The sequence below is a fragment of the Canis lupus genome, chromosome 35, assembly GCF_048164855.1.
Source record: "Canis lupus baileyi chromosome 35, mCanLup2.hap1, whole genome shotgun sequence".
Lineage (NCBI taxonomy): Eukaryota > Metazoa > Chordata > Mammalia > Carnivora > Canidae > Canis > Canis lupus.
The window spans coordinates 11,522,517-11,537,404 of NC_132872.1; the positions used below are offsets into that span (position 1 = coordinate 11,522,517).

At 39.3% G+C, this 14,888-nt stretch overlaps 1 protein-coding gene across 4 annotated transcripts in view; it reads left to right on the plus strand.

Annotated features, from left to right (window-relative positions):
- Window positions 1–14,888, plus strand: part of LSAMP (limbic system associated membrane protein) — a 637,815-nt gene that overhangs the window by 613,627 nt on the left and 9,300 nt on the right. For 2 of the 4 annotated variants that reach the window (XM_072812461.1, XM_072812458.1), the window contains one exon: window positions 10,353–10,385. The exons of the other annotated variants lie outside the window; for them this stretch is intronic. In XM_072812461.1, coding sequence (XP_072668562.1) covers window positions 10,353–10,385 — 33 coding nt within the window. The remainder of the gene's footprint in view (window positions 1–10,352; window positions 10,386–14,888) is intronic. 4 annotated transcript variants of the gene reach the window in all.

Consider the following 14,888-nt stretch of genomic DNA (forward strand, 5'->3'; position numbering starts at 1 on the left):
GGTCCAAGGGTAACTCAGAGCATACCACCCTTTTAAATCCCTTATCTTCTAATTTCCAAAAGCCTTAAAACCCCCTAGGAAATATCACAAATTCATTTGTTATCTCTGCATTCAAATTCTGCAGGCCAGTTACCTTGTTTTATGGTACTTGAATTTTTTTTTTTATTTTGAAACATACAAAATAAAAACATGCATTACATGGATTAAAGACACTCTTGAATCCCTTAGAATTTAAATCGGAAATGTATTCTAAAAAGGATCTGCAATTCACAGTCTAGGGCCGGGAAATGAAAAGAGAGGCAGAAAACCAGAAAGGATGAAAATCTCCAGAGACCTACCCAAACCTGTGCTTTTAATCCTTTTTAGCAAGTCAAATAAATGAAGGCACAAAAGGCTTTGAAATATACATAAAATATATGTTTTTAAACATGGAAAATATAATCTATTTTGTACCGACAGCTAAGTAGATTCGGGGCTGGGAGGTAATTCTTTATTAAGTGAGATGGTCTTTAATTCTACAAGGGCAAAAGGCCAGAATTGTACCCACAGGGGTGAAGGGTGCATTCTAGATACAAGGACAGAAGCACTTGTTTCTTCTGTAAGACCGAATACTTTACTGACAGCTGATTCAAATAAATTCTGGAGTTTTTCTAATATGTAGTTTTAGGTGGAGTGGCCCAGGGAAACTCCTTTATTAAACTTAGATCCTTGGGCATTCTCTAACGTTTTAATTCATTGATTATTAAAAATTAAATTTCTCAGGCTAAATAAGAAAACTGTAGGATTTGAGAAAGCTGACTTACTGTAAGAGACTTAATGAAGCCCTCTCTTTATGGTGGGAGTGCTCAGAGAATCTGCACTTTCTGTAACAACCCCTATCACCATTGAGCAGAGCCCGTAGCGGTTAAAGTCAAATCACACACCTACACTTACTCTACAGTGCAATTACATCAAGCCTACAGTCAGGAGGACCTCATAAACCCATTTAATACATTTTTTATTGCATTGCCATTTCGTGTTGTTTAAGACCATGTTCCTTTCAGAAACTCAGCCTTACCCATCTTAGCTTTTGTTTGGTTTTGCTCTATGATACCAGCCAACTAAAAAAGGGAGGAAAAAAATTCAATATCCTTGAAACGATGTCAACCCAAAGCCAAATATTATTTTCTTTTCCCTAGATTTAGAGGGTTTTAAAAAAATTCATTGATATACTTTTATAAATACTTTTCTATTCTGATCACGAATGTTATACATCCTCATTATGGAAGAATTTGAAAATATCTGAAACTATAGGGAAGAAAAACAAAGGTCATCCATAATGTCTCTCCTCAGAGGTAACATCATTAATATGACATAAACAAAGGTGTCATCTGAAGGTTTGAGATGTCAGTGTGCTATAAAATATTTAAGTTCAAACACCTAAGCCATTCTGCTTTCTGCCCTTTCCGAGGCTGGGCGTCTTTCTGTGACTTGCCCAAGCTCATAGCTGTCTCCACAGCTACAGACAAACCCACAGCACTTCCAGCTCTGAATCAAACCTGACCCATCCTACCAGAGGTTTCCCCCCCCCCGTGTCACCTCCAGGATTTCCAGTGACAGTTCCCCCTTGCAGATGTGGGAGTGCCTACATTCCCTTTCTAAATTGGTGTATTATTTCCCCATTTATAAATTTGTCTTTTTTTAATGAAACGAGAATTAAGTGGTTTTTGTTTTTGTTTCTGGGTTTGTTTGTTTTTTTTTTCTGATTCTCTTTACTGTAGAATATTTGGTTTATAGGAGATTGGTCCACAAATTCATGAGGATAAATATTTTATTTCATATTATGCAATAAGAAATTATGTCAGCATTAATTTTGGTTTGGGTTTATTCTTTCATTCAATAAGAAGTTATCACCCAGGGTGACAAATATTCGGCTAAATAATTCATGGCTCCAACTCACTCCTAAATAGCATCAAACATGTGAAGTCCACTTTGGGCTGACTGTTAAGGGGAAAAACCTTTAGAAGTATTTGAAAGTAAAGCTAGGATTCCTTTTATGACCCAAAGTGAGCTAAGGGAGGCCAACTTCCTTTCTCAAATATTGATGACATACTAACACTTCTTAGTTTTCCCAGCCAGTTTGAAATATTCTCTTAGTAGTTAGGATAATGATCCACCTATGAACTAACTAAGAAAATAGGAATCAGGGTATCGGACTAGCTTAGTCACTAAAGCATGTGACGCTTGATCTCGGGGTTGTGAGTTCAAACCCCATGCTGGGTGTAGAGCTTACTTTTAAAAAACCAGCCACAGGTTTTTTTTTTTGTTTGAAAAAACAAACAACAACAACAACAAAAACAGGAATAGCTTAAGGTTGAGGTTTAGACCTATTTCTCTATTTTGGCTCCCACCACCGCTGAACTACACCCAGAATGGTTACTGTGATTCTCAGAGAACGTTACTCCAGGTATTAGGCATTGGGGTTTGTACAACATGAATATAGTACATGGGAGAAAATTAAAACAAAAACACTAAACAAAACAAACCCCCAAACTTCAACAATCTAAACAGAAATCACAGGCATATCTTTTTCTATGTCAAAAAACCAATAATAATAATACTTGTAAGTATAAGTTGCTGTTGCCTAAAGCCTCTGAGTGGGGAAATCTGAAAGAAAGAAATTAATAACTTTCTAAGCTTGAAAGCAGCTTTGAAAATTGAATTAATAAATATCCTGCTTTAAGCCACTGTAATAATAAGGGTTTTGTTTTTCAAAACTGTGACCAAAAAAAAAAAAAAAAAAAGTTGGAGCACATAAAACATAAATTCCCATCAAGAAACCTCACAAATGTTATGCTTCAGGTCTTCATCATCAGCAAAGGAGGAAGAGGCAGCGCGTAGAATCTTCATTTCTTTTATTAAGGATAAAAGGATTTTAACCCCATGCCTCTCTTACTTGTTCCAGGCAGCTAGAAGGTAACATCCCCATTGAAGCCAGACTTGCCCTCTCTTCTGAACACACAGTCTTAGTATTACTATTGCCCAGAAGGGGGCGGGGGGGCGGGGAACGAAACAAAACAGTGCAATTAGTCATTTTAAATCCTCAAACTTACATGTCATTTTAAAAACCTAAGGCACATCAGATGACCAGTCTTATACGAAGAGTTGTGTCATACACGACGGGAGTGAGGCTGTTTCCTTGTGGCAGATTAAAAAGTGAGCCATTCATGCTCAAGTAAACATGGAACTAGAACAACCACACAAACAATAGAGACCCCAAAGCTCTGTGCATCCTACACGCGGCGGGAACGAGGGCTTAGATTCAGAGACTTTGAGGTAAGTAGCTAAGAGCCAAGAGTCAAAGCACTGACAATCAATTCTTCTCTTTATGGACTTATTGTACCCTCATCTCCTCTACAGATAGAACTCAAAGAAAGGGGGATCCCTGGGTGGCGCAGCGGTTTGGCGCCTGCCTTTGGCCCAGGGCACGATCCTGGAGACCCGGGATCGAATCCCACATCGGGCTCCCGGTGCATGGAGCCTGCTTCTCCCTCTGCCTGTGTCTCTGCCTCTCTCTCTCTCTCTCTATCATAAATAAATAAAAATTAAAAAAAAAAAAAAAAGAACTCAAAGAAGGCAAAATGCCAAAGTTCTTCATAAACCTAGACTTGAACATTCCCTAGGACAATAAGGCATTTTCCAAACTGTAAACTCTAGAGTTTCCAGGGATGCATCTCTCTCACTTTCATATCACTAACTTCAATTTCCGGGCAGAGAGAGAGAGACAGAGAGAATGAATCATACCACATCATGGAAGTGAGAGGTAAGAAGTCTTCTGGCCTTAGAACAATAAAAGAAGCTTGAATTTCTACCTTCTAAGGTTTCAATTTTCATTAGTCCAGAGGATATTCTCTTTTTTATTTCTTTTTTCTTTTAGAGAGGGAGAGATGGGGGGAGGGTAGGAGGGGCCTAAGGCAAAGCAGAGAATCTTTTTTTTAACTTATTTTTTATTTCTTTTAAATATTTTATTTATTCATGAGAGACACAGAGAGAGAGGCAAAGACACAGGCAGAGGGAATAAGCTCCTTGCAAGGAGCCTGTTATGGGACTTGATCCCAGGACCCCAGGATCATGACCTAAGCCAAAGGCTCAACCACTGAGCCACTCGGGCATCCTGGCAGAGAGAGAATCTTTTTTTTTTTTTTAAAGATTTTATTTATTTATGCGACACAGAGAGAGAGAGAGAGGTGCAGAGACACAGGCAGAGGGAGAAGCAGGCTTCATGCAGGGAGCCTGATGTGGGACTCGATCCTGGATCTCCAGGATCACGCCCTGGGATGAAGGTGGCTCCAAACCGCTGAGCCACCCGGGCTGCCCCAGAGAGAGAATCTTAAGCAGGCTCTATGCCCACTGCCTAGCCCAATTTAGGGCTCAATCTCCTGACCCTGAGATCATGACCTGAGCTGCAGTCAAGAGTCAAACATTTAACCAACTAAGCTACCCAGAAGACCTAGTCTAGGGGTTATTATTTTCTTTTTTAAAAAGATTTTATTCATTTATTCATCAGAGAGAGAGAGAGAGAGAGAGAGGCAGAGACCCAGGCAGAGGGAGAAGCAGGCTCCATGCAGGGAGCCCGATGTGGGACTCTATCACGGGTCTCCAGGATCACACCCTGGGCTGAAGGCGGCGCTAAACCGCTGAGCCACCTGGGCTGCCCTCTAGGGGTTATTCTTAAGCAAAGCTCAACCATCCAGAAAATTTTCTACCTGACCAAATTTGGGGACTGATGAAAGGACGTCCTAGTCCCATTTGGCTCTTTCAATACCTTATTTCCCAACAATAATTTTGCCTTTCCAGTAGAGCATGATGGTTCCAAAAGAAGAATAGAATCTCCCTCTACCTGGAATCCTAGCTAGGATAGATCTTGAGGTACTAAATGATTCAATCACTCATTTGTGATTCATCCACTCATTTGCTTCATCCACTCATCTATGCATGGGCATCTATTCAGCAAATCTATTGGTCACTTACTCCGTGCTAGAGAAAGAGTGAGCTGAGACTACACGACTACACTAGTAAACAAGGAAAATATGGTCTATGCCAAATAGAGAGGCTGAATCAGCTCTTTCTGATGCTACAGGTTTGTCTAACACAGCTAAGTATAAAGAATCTGAAAGTTAAAAGTCGAAAACAGATTAACAAATAAATATTTCATGACACTTGCCTTTTCTAGTATTAAATTCTTTCCCCCATTGCCTCCTTGGACCCCATCAGCAGGAACTAAAGTCTAAGATATGGCAATAATGCTTCCAGAGAATTCTAGGGCTTTCTCGGTACTAAAGCCCCCCAAAGTTTTATATTGAATTGTACGATTGAATTGCTGCAATAGATTTATCTTTTTATTCTTCACTTACTTTGTTAAGTGTACTTGCTAAAGCAAGATTGATATGTGGTGAGATGTTTTCCTGAAAGGTATAAAAAATCATAGGCTTCAAGTGTGTTCTATTGAGTGTGCCCAGGGAATCCCTGCATAAATAATATCCTTGGCAAGTCAGCTTTACTCAAGAATTTGGAATCACCTTAGCCCTACGAAAAGAAGAATAGTTTTCATTTGTTAAGGACCACAATTTTTTCCCCCTTTTCTGTAAGAAGAGGAAAGACTCTTTTTGGAAATGTAAGGTTTCAAGCTAACTGAAAAGTTTTTATTTTTCCCACTATTGCCACCTGCTGGACAAAGGCAAGTCCTTTAGACAGCACATAGGAACACGTCTTCGTTTTACCACAAGATGGTAGCACACAACCAAGTTTTCAAAGTGCCAGGCTCAAAACATTCAGGGTTTTGCTTCTCAAAACAGAATGTTCTATTCCAACAGAAGAGGATGAATAGGAAATGATAGTACGAAATAAGCACTCTGTTTTCCTAGAGATTAATGTAATTCCCACTCAAGATCATTAACTAGTGTTTCAATCAAAAAGAAGGAAATCTTGCTATTTTCAATGACCTGGATGGAACAAGAGGCTATTATTCTAAGCATAATACGTCAGTCAGAAAAAGACAGATATCATAGGATTTCACTCATATGTGGAATTTATGAAACAAAACAGATGAACATAGGGGAAGGGGAGGAAAAAATAAAATAAGATAAGATAAAAACAGAGAGGGAGGCAAACCATAAGAGACTTTTAACTCCAGAGAACAAACTGACCGTTACTAAAAGAGAGGGGATGGGGCGATAGGCTAGCTGGGTGATGGGCATGAAGGAGGACACTTGTTGGGATGAGCACTGGGTGTTGTATGTGAGTCATGAATCATTGGATTCTGCTCCTGAGACCAGTGCTGCGCTGTGTGTTAACTAACCTGAATTTAAAAAGAAAAAGAAAAACAATGATCGGTAGTGTTTCATAAGCCAGTTTATTTATTGCAATAGGAAGTGCTACCTAAAATTTAACTGGTAAGCTAGTTTGCTTTTTTTTTTTTTTTTAAGATTTTTTTTAATTTTTTACTTATTCATGAGAGACACAGATTGAGAGAGAGAGGCAGAGACACAGGCAGAGGGAGCAGCAGGCTCCATGCAGGGAGCCTGATGTGGGACTCGATCCCGGGTCTCCTGGATCAGGCCTTGGGTGGAAGGCAGTGCTGTACCGCTGATCCACCCGGGTTGCCCCTAGTTTGCTTTTTAAAGGTATTTCAAGCAGATGCATAATTTTTATCTAATATCTGGTGATATTCTCTTCAAAGAGCATAATATTTGGGCAATGTGTTTAAATCCTTCTTTTCATGAACTCATTAGTTAGTAGGGGAGTTTCTGTTCCCTAAGAGAAGTATTTAGAGCATGTAGACTTTTATCCAAACCTGTCTCACTGACTGGTTAACCCAGGTGTGTGGCTGGTTTTCTCCTGACCAAAAAGCTGTTTGGTCAGTCTATTTCCCTATCACTTCAGCATGCTAACATCGCTAAATGTTTTATTCATCTTTACTGCTGCAGTAGAATTATTTATTTATTTTTCATTCTTTGGCTCTGCTCTGCTATAGTTTAGCTGTTAAGATATATTTTCCTCTTTTTTTTTTTTTTAAGATTTTATTTATTGCGATCCCTAGGTGGCGCAGTGGTTTGGCACCTGCCTTTGGCCCAGGGCGTAATCCTGAAGACCCAGGATCGAATCCCACATCGGGCTCCCGGTGCATGGAGCCTGCTTCTCCCTCTGCCTGTGTCTCTGCCCCTCTCTCTCTCTCTCTCTGTGACTATCATAAATAAAAATTTTTTAAAAATGTTTTTTAATAAAAAAAAGATTTTATTTATTTATTCATGAGAGACGCAGAGAGAGACAGAGAGAGAGAGGCAGAGACACAGGCAGAGGGAGAAGCAGGCTCCATGCAGGGAGCCCAATGTGAGACTCGATCCCAGGTCTCCAGGATTAAGCCGTGGGCTAAAGGCAGACGCTCAACCACTGCGCCATCCAGGCATCCCCCAAGTGTTCTTTACATAAAGATGGTCCTGTTAGGGATCTATGGCTCTTTGAGTGAAAAGCAATCACTCTATGACCTTGCAGCATCCTTATATATTCCAAAGAATGATAAACTAAAAAGCTTGACCAAAGAGAGAAGGGCAGTTGCCCTTTGCACAAGAGCAAAGCCAAACTGTCTCCAGTTGATACTGAATCAGTTAAATATCCCAGCAAGAACCCTAGAGTTATATAGGCTATTCCATGGCCTTACTTTCATAAAAATACCTGAGGGGTATTGTAGGATAGTGGACAGGGTTCTAACTGGGAGAAGTGAAAGCCCTAAATTTCAGTCTCAGCTTTACTCTGCGTGACCCTGGGTAACTGATTAGCCTCTCTGGGCCTCAGTTTTCTCATATTATGCTAAATACATTCTCTACAGTGCCTTTTCAACAATTTTTCAGGCAACATGTTTATTTCAAAGAAAAGTAGTCAGAGCAGGTATTATGAAAGAAAAGAAGTGGCAATGTGTTTAATATACAATTGAAAAATCAGTGGTCAGATGATCAGCGTGGTCAATAGGTAGAGTTGTTTTATAAATGAAACAGTATTTTATATCTTGATGGCATCTGGCTTCACTTCCAGAGTAAGAGTGACATTGGTCCCTGGCTTTTGCTAGGAGAGGAGCAGAATTCTCACTACATCCTTCTGTATGGGCTCCCACACAGAAGACTTGAATTCCTTGTGCAAGTAAGACTAACTCTTCAAAGACAGAAGGATGAAGGACAGGTGTCAGTGGCTTGGAGCATCTTCAGAAGTGCATCTAGAGGTCCACCAGCAATCATAATACAAAACAACATTCACGGGAGGATCCCCCCACCCCACATCTGACCAGTTTAGGAAAGCTGTCCTTATGTGTAGATACAGCTCGCTCCTAGGAACAGCCTGGCTTACGCTAGTTTTGCTAATGCTGAATTGTAGCCAAACGTTTTCAAAACTTCAGACACTAGGGGAATTGTGCCCTTCTTATAGCCATCATAAGAATATAGGAAAACAGCATGCTGTTTGAGGGCTTCTCCTTATGGCTTCCTTTGGATAGACAAATGGAAAATCTGCGAAGGAAATAGACTGCACTGAACCTCAGAAATTTTGCAGACCTAATCCTGAAGGTCTGAACCCTTTGTACTAAATTAGATAATAATTTAGCTACTCAGGCGCTCTGTTTTTTTTTTTTTTTTAACAGTCTTAGCCCCTCTGTTAGGAGATTGCTTGACATATATTTATTTTCCCCATATTTCAGTGATTCTAAATCTATTTTGGCCCATTGTGAATTCAGAGTGCCCTCATGCACGGACTGTTCTATGATAAAGAACAGAGCAGAGACAGCCCCTGCTTCCATGGAACTCACAGGCCAGTAGTGAAGACAAGCGTTAATCAAAACCTCAGCCAAAAGTATTTAAATTTTAAGCTGAGATAAATGTCACGAAAGAGAGCAGAGCTTATATAATAAAGGGACTTAATTTTATTAAGGAGGCTAAGGAAGATGTCCCTGAATTCTGAAGGATGAGTAGGGTTCCTAGTAGTGAAAACATTGTGCCATCGGCCCTACAACAACAATAAAAAACATGATACCATGGAGAATGAGGGAGGACTTGTGATGAGGCTGGAGAGATGAGAGATTAGAGTCATGGATGCCATGCTAAGGATTTGGGTCCTTATCCTGGAAGACACGAGAAAGCATGAGCAAGTTTCAAGCAGGACAATGAGGTAACCAGATGTCCAATTCAAAAAGCTCTCTTCAGCCTCAGAGTTCAGTCACTTTACTTCCTTAGTGAAAGCATGTTATTGAGGGGTGCGAGGCTAGGCCCTGATCCTCACGGAGAAGACAATCCATATCCCACAGCCATGGTTTGGGCTCCTATCCCACTCAGTTGGTCCTGAAAGTCAAAGTGGTATCCTATGGAAAATGTCCACATTTACTTCTAAAGATCTAACAGTATCGATAAAGACACAAAAGGGAATTCAGGTATTTACTGGTATGAGCTCTTCCAACCCTGAGACTTAAACATTCAACAAGTTTTTACTTGTTTACTGAACACATATTTACTGAACACATATTGCATGTCAGACTCTAATCTAGGCACAGGGATACATCATTTGACCCGATAGACACTGTTGCTGCCCTCACAGAACATATATTCTAATGGAGGAGATAAGCTTTAACCAAGCAAATAAGTAAATGTATAAAAGGATACCAAGTACTGATAAATGCTAATAATACTAATAAATTAAAAAAATACTAATAAATCAGGGTAAAGGAATAGAAAGTGACAGAGGGTACCATTTTGACAAAGTGATGGGAGAACTCCTTCCTGAGTTGGTGTCATGTCAGCACAGATCTGAATGAAGTCATTGAGCGGGCCATGCAGAGATGTGGGTGAGAAACATCACAAGCACATAATACAGCAGGTGCACAACTTGTAAAGCTGGAGTGGATTTAGTGTGTTAGGAGAAAAACAAGGGCAAATGGCTTGAGTGGAGTAAACCAAGGGCAAGATGGCAGGATGGTGTTGGAGGCCAGACACATTCTATCATTCCATTAAATTTCAGTCAAGAGTCCTTCTATGTGCCATTCTCAGGGTCCTTGTTCTTGTCTATACACAGAACAGGTAACATCAAGGATTTGTAGCTGGAAATTATTTTTACCACTCCCAAGTGCACAACATTTGTTCCAACAAAACAATATCTTTCCACCTGCCTTTCTTTCGATCTCTACTGGTGTGTATTTCTATTAGAATGTTCTTTCCACCTTTTGTCCCATTCTCCTTTCAATGGAGAGTATCAGATTACCTTTGTGCTTATTCTCAATTAATACAAAAAAAAAATTTGATCTGTTTTTTTTTTTGTTTTGCTAAATGTTTCTTTTTTAGAAATTGGCACCACCGTGCACTTCAAGCAAAAAGGTATGGTTCTTATTTCTGATTACCTACTGTGTGTTAGAATTAAGATTTCTTAGCCATGTATTGAGGTCTTATACACTTGAGTTTATTTCATCTCAATAATTTGTGATAAGAATTCCCATAATGGTTTTGCCACTATGTTTCCCAGATTGTGAACTTTCTCAGTCACACACACACACACACACACACAAAGCCCAGATCTAACCCATGACCCCTATATGCCTTTTGACAGCTATTTATTTTTAAATCTCTGGAACTGAATAAGTTATTTCCCCTCCCACTCTCCATATCCTAAATGGCCATAGTTAATTCTTGCAGAGCTGCACTTTTGGCAGTGTTCACTGCCCAGTGACCAGTCTCTCAGAAGAGACAGAGAGCCTACTCACTGTCCCTTGCTGGCTAGTAAAGAAGATACACTGCTAAAAGAAATAAAGTAGCATCTCCTAAAATGAAGCACTTGGACAGTTAATATTCTCCCTGCCTCAGTGCTTTCCCAGGTCTTCGTAGGCCCTCTCCCTTCTGTAGTACACCCAGGCTGCTGGTGTCTCCCAGGAACTGTGCCACCTACCTCCATCAGCCATGTGACACAATAATCCCCCTACATAATAAATCCTACAAAGACAATGCAGTCAGGTTAACACTTCATAAACCAGAACCTATGATGCAAACAACTACCAATTCCCTAGATGCCCTCTTCATAAGTCCAACAGAAATCCCTGATTGTGTCTGTCCCCAGACCAAAGCCACAGAGGAACCTGCATGGCCAGATAGCACCCTCCTTAAGTCCTCATGGCTACCCACTTGGATTGGTAATTGTCTTATATGAAGATGTTTTCTTCTCTGAGCCTCAAAGGAGATGAGACAACCAAGGTCATTCTCAATTGTAAAAACCTATTCTTGTGGGACTTGGATCCTACCAGTGACTAACAGCCACAGAGATTATGGACACTTTGTTGTTTACTCCCGGGAAAGGGTCAGCACCTTGTTTATAACCAGCTCTAACAGGTCTTCACAGAAGGCAGTAGGGACAAAGCCATCAGGAATACATACATTGAACCAAGATCATCTGGGGCAAGAAGGTGTAAACTCCTGTCCCCTTCAGCCCTTCTTCTCTCCCCAATGCCATGATTATCAATTACATTTGAATTTTAAGTGGCTAGTGTTAGTGGAACATATGATACCTAGTGTTTTGAAATGGATGGAAAATAGGGGATAGGGTTTTATTTCAATGACCTAGTGTCACCCAAAGGAATTCTAAGTATTGACCTAAAATTTCAAAATTTTGTACGCTAAACTATTTGATGCTGTTTTGATGGAAAAGATGTGATGGACTTTACCATGAGAATACTTCAGGTTTATCCAAGACTCACTTTATAGAGAGGGGAGATAATGCAAAGAGGAGGCCAAATTTAATTCTAAGACATATTGCTCACATTAAACATCAACGTATCCCCTCTTCTGTGCTCCAGCCTGGAGAATATAAGCTTTAATCTCCAATTCATTTCCCCTGAGGAAGCTGTACTGGCTGAACATAGAAAGCAGGTGGCGCCAAAGTCAATCTTATCAGGCTTCCCTTTCACTATGGCTTCCTAGGAGAGGGCAGCGCCTTAGCCTGCACATCCGGCTAATAACTAAGAGAGATTTTAGAAGATTGTTGTTCTCTTTTGCTGAACAATTGTTTTGTATTTTGAGTTTTTCTTTTATTTTCAGACACTCGGTCAGCACTTAATAATTCTAAGAATTCAAACTTAAACTCACCTGGTCTTTCTTTTTTTCTTGTATGACTCAACTGCGTACAGGAATAAAATTATTATTGACCTTGATTCCTTAGTGGCTGGAAGGAATGCCCGAGGATCATTGAGGCTGTGATTAATGATATTCTTTAAGAATGATTATTTTGAATAAATCTAGTCCAGGAAAAGAGCCCTAAGTACTCAGGAGAAGCAACAGAAATGCATTGGCTAGATTTGAATGAAGCACAAAGTGTTTCCAAGTGCATGCTCTCCAAAGTAGGTGTTGGGAAATCACCTTGTACTTTCTTCAAGATTTTCTTGGAAGACAGTCAATTGGCTGAGCATCCTGCATCGAATTTACTGTGTAGAGACTTGCCGAAAATTCTCGTATCTCACAATTTCAGGATGTTTTATCAACCTTGTCCTTAATCACAAATTCCCTTGTAAAAGCATTGTCGTGGCAAAGTGCAGTCCAGCAATCACCGTGATACAGAGTCTCACTTATCATCCTGTCCTGAGGTTGAGAATCTTGACCTGGTGTGTTGACTCAAGATTCTCAATCTTGCTCCAGCTGAATTTTGCCTCTTCAGGTCAAACTTTAAAAGCCTTGACCCGATTCACAAGCCAATACCTTTGATTCAGGGGTATTTCATGGATTTCAGTAATCTAAGCTTCTATAGTTAATAGTAGTATGATGGTGCTACCGTTTATTGAATGTTTACTAGATACCACACATATAAGTGTGCGCACATACACGTAAACACATATAGAATGTGGCTAAATGCCAAGATATGATTTTTGTCTGTTGTATGAAAACCGTGTAGCAATTTTTGAATTGTGGTTCTATTTGCCCATCTATTCTTAAGGCTAATTTATGTTTACAGACTCTTGCTTTCATTATATCTGTCAGTATATAAAAGCACTTGCTGAGCCTGGCCATCTGGTGTGGGAAATAAGATTTATCATTTGCATTTCCACAAATAAGCAGAAATTTCATAACTATGAACTAAAACATAATTAATGATTTTGCTGATTATTCTTCCCTGAAATAGCCATTAACTGAAGTAGTCTCCTATGCAGTCATATATATCTATAATTGCATACACACTTGTGATGATTCTCCAACTATCATTCATTTACCCTTGCATTTTTTCAAGCTATTTATTTACTCTCAAAACCAATTATGAAAAGAGCAAGTCATATAAGCACATCAAATAGCTATATGAGAGCACTTAATAAATAATAATTGATACAAATGAAGATATCTTTAATAGATCCACAAAATGCATTTCAAATATATAATAATAATTCTACAAGAATGAAATTATTAGCACAGTCATACTGGGATTTCCTATATATATCATAAACTAGCATGTGAAAGTAACAGTTAATTCTCAATTATGTCTATTAAAAGACCAATAAAATATATGTACAGTATATCATATGTGTATATATGAGTATGCATATAACATATATACTTCTCTTTGCATCTATGAATATATGTGTGTACATACATTAGCAAGAATGTTACACATGCACATTTAGGCTCATCTATGTATGTATTATATTTTTCAATGATGCAATTTTGGCTTTCTCAAATATTTACTGCCCTTCAAATAAAATGCTCAGACGAGACTTTTTAGACGTCCCCAGGTACACTCAACTCTAAGACGTCTGAAAGATACTGTAGCCTGTCCCAGCACTAAAAGTGAGATTAAGGAAACAGGCAAAATTAGATTCTTACTAAAACCCTTCTGTTTCACACCATCCCTAGGGAAAAACAAAAATCATTTTTGCTTAGTCCGGTCAGGCCTCAGTTTGTGTGTAGTCTTTCTGTTTTGGAAGCTGTCCTGACCCGCTAATCCAAACAAATGTGCCACAGAGTTATGCCATTTAAAGCATAGAGAGGAACTAAAATGATAGGGAAATGCATTACCATCTGGCCAGAAGCTCTAGAGAGTTGCCATTGAGAGAGCTTAAAGGTCACAAAGGCCAAAAAAAAAAAAAAAAATGGTGGTGAAGGGTGTGGGGGGTGGGCTACAAAAAGCATTGAACTGAGACTCTGAACACTGCATTCTAGTGCCCAGTCAACAATTACCATCAGGTGCTTTATGCAGGAAACATGATCTTCTTGAACCTGAATTTCCCCATGAAAAGCATGAACCCAAAGGCAGTGAGAAAGTGTCTTTTATTAACACAACCCTATAACCATTCAGAAATGTAAAAAATTGACTGATTAAATATTTAAATTGTTTACTATGTATTTCCATAGCTTTCCAGGTAATAAAGCTCATTTTTATAGTATAACTACACTGTTCAAAGTTTTACATATCTGCATTTTTATAGTAATATTTTTTATGTTCTCAAAAAGACGCGTTAGTAAAAATGTTCTATTGAAAATCTTTTTTTTTTTTTTTTTCCAAAGATAATGATTGCCTCCATGTTGTGTTTTGTTTGTTCTGGCTATTGTTTTCCACAAACACAAAATTCATTTGCTGAACGTTTGACAGGAGACTTACTGGCAGTCCTTCACTATGTAACTTCACTGTGTGGTGGTGACAGGCAGAGACTGCAGCCAGCCGCCTGGGTAAAAACCCCAGCTCCTCTGCTTACTAGCTGTGTAAATTTTTGCAACAGATTTAACCTCTTTCTGCCTCTTACTATCTCACTGTAAAAAAAGGGTTCATTCTAATGCCTGCCTCAAAGCATGGTTATATGCTTACATGTGTAAAGCATTTGTAACAGTACCTTATCCTAAGTGCTGTGTAATTGT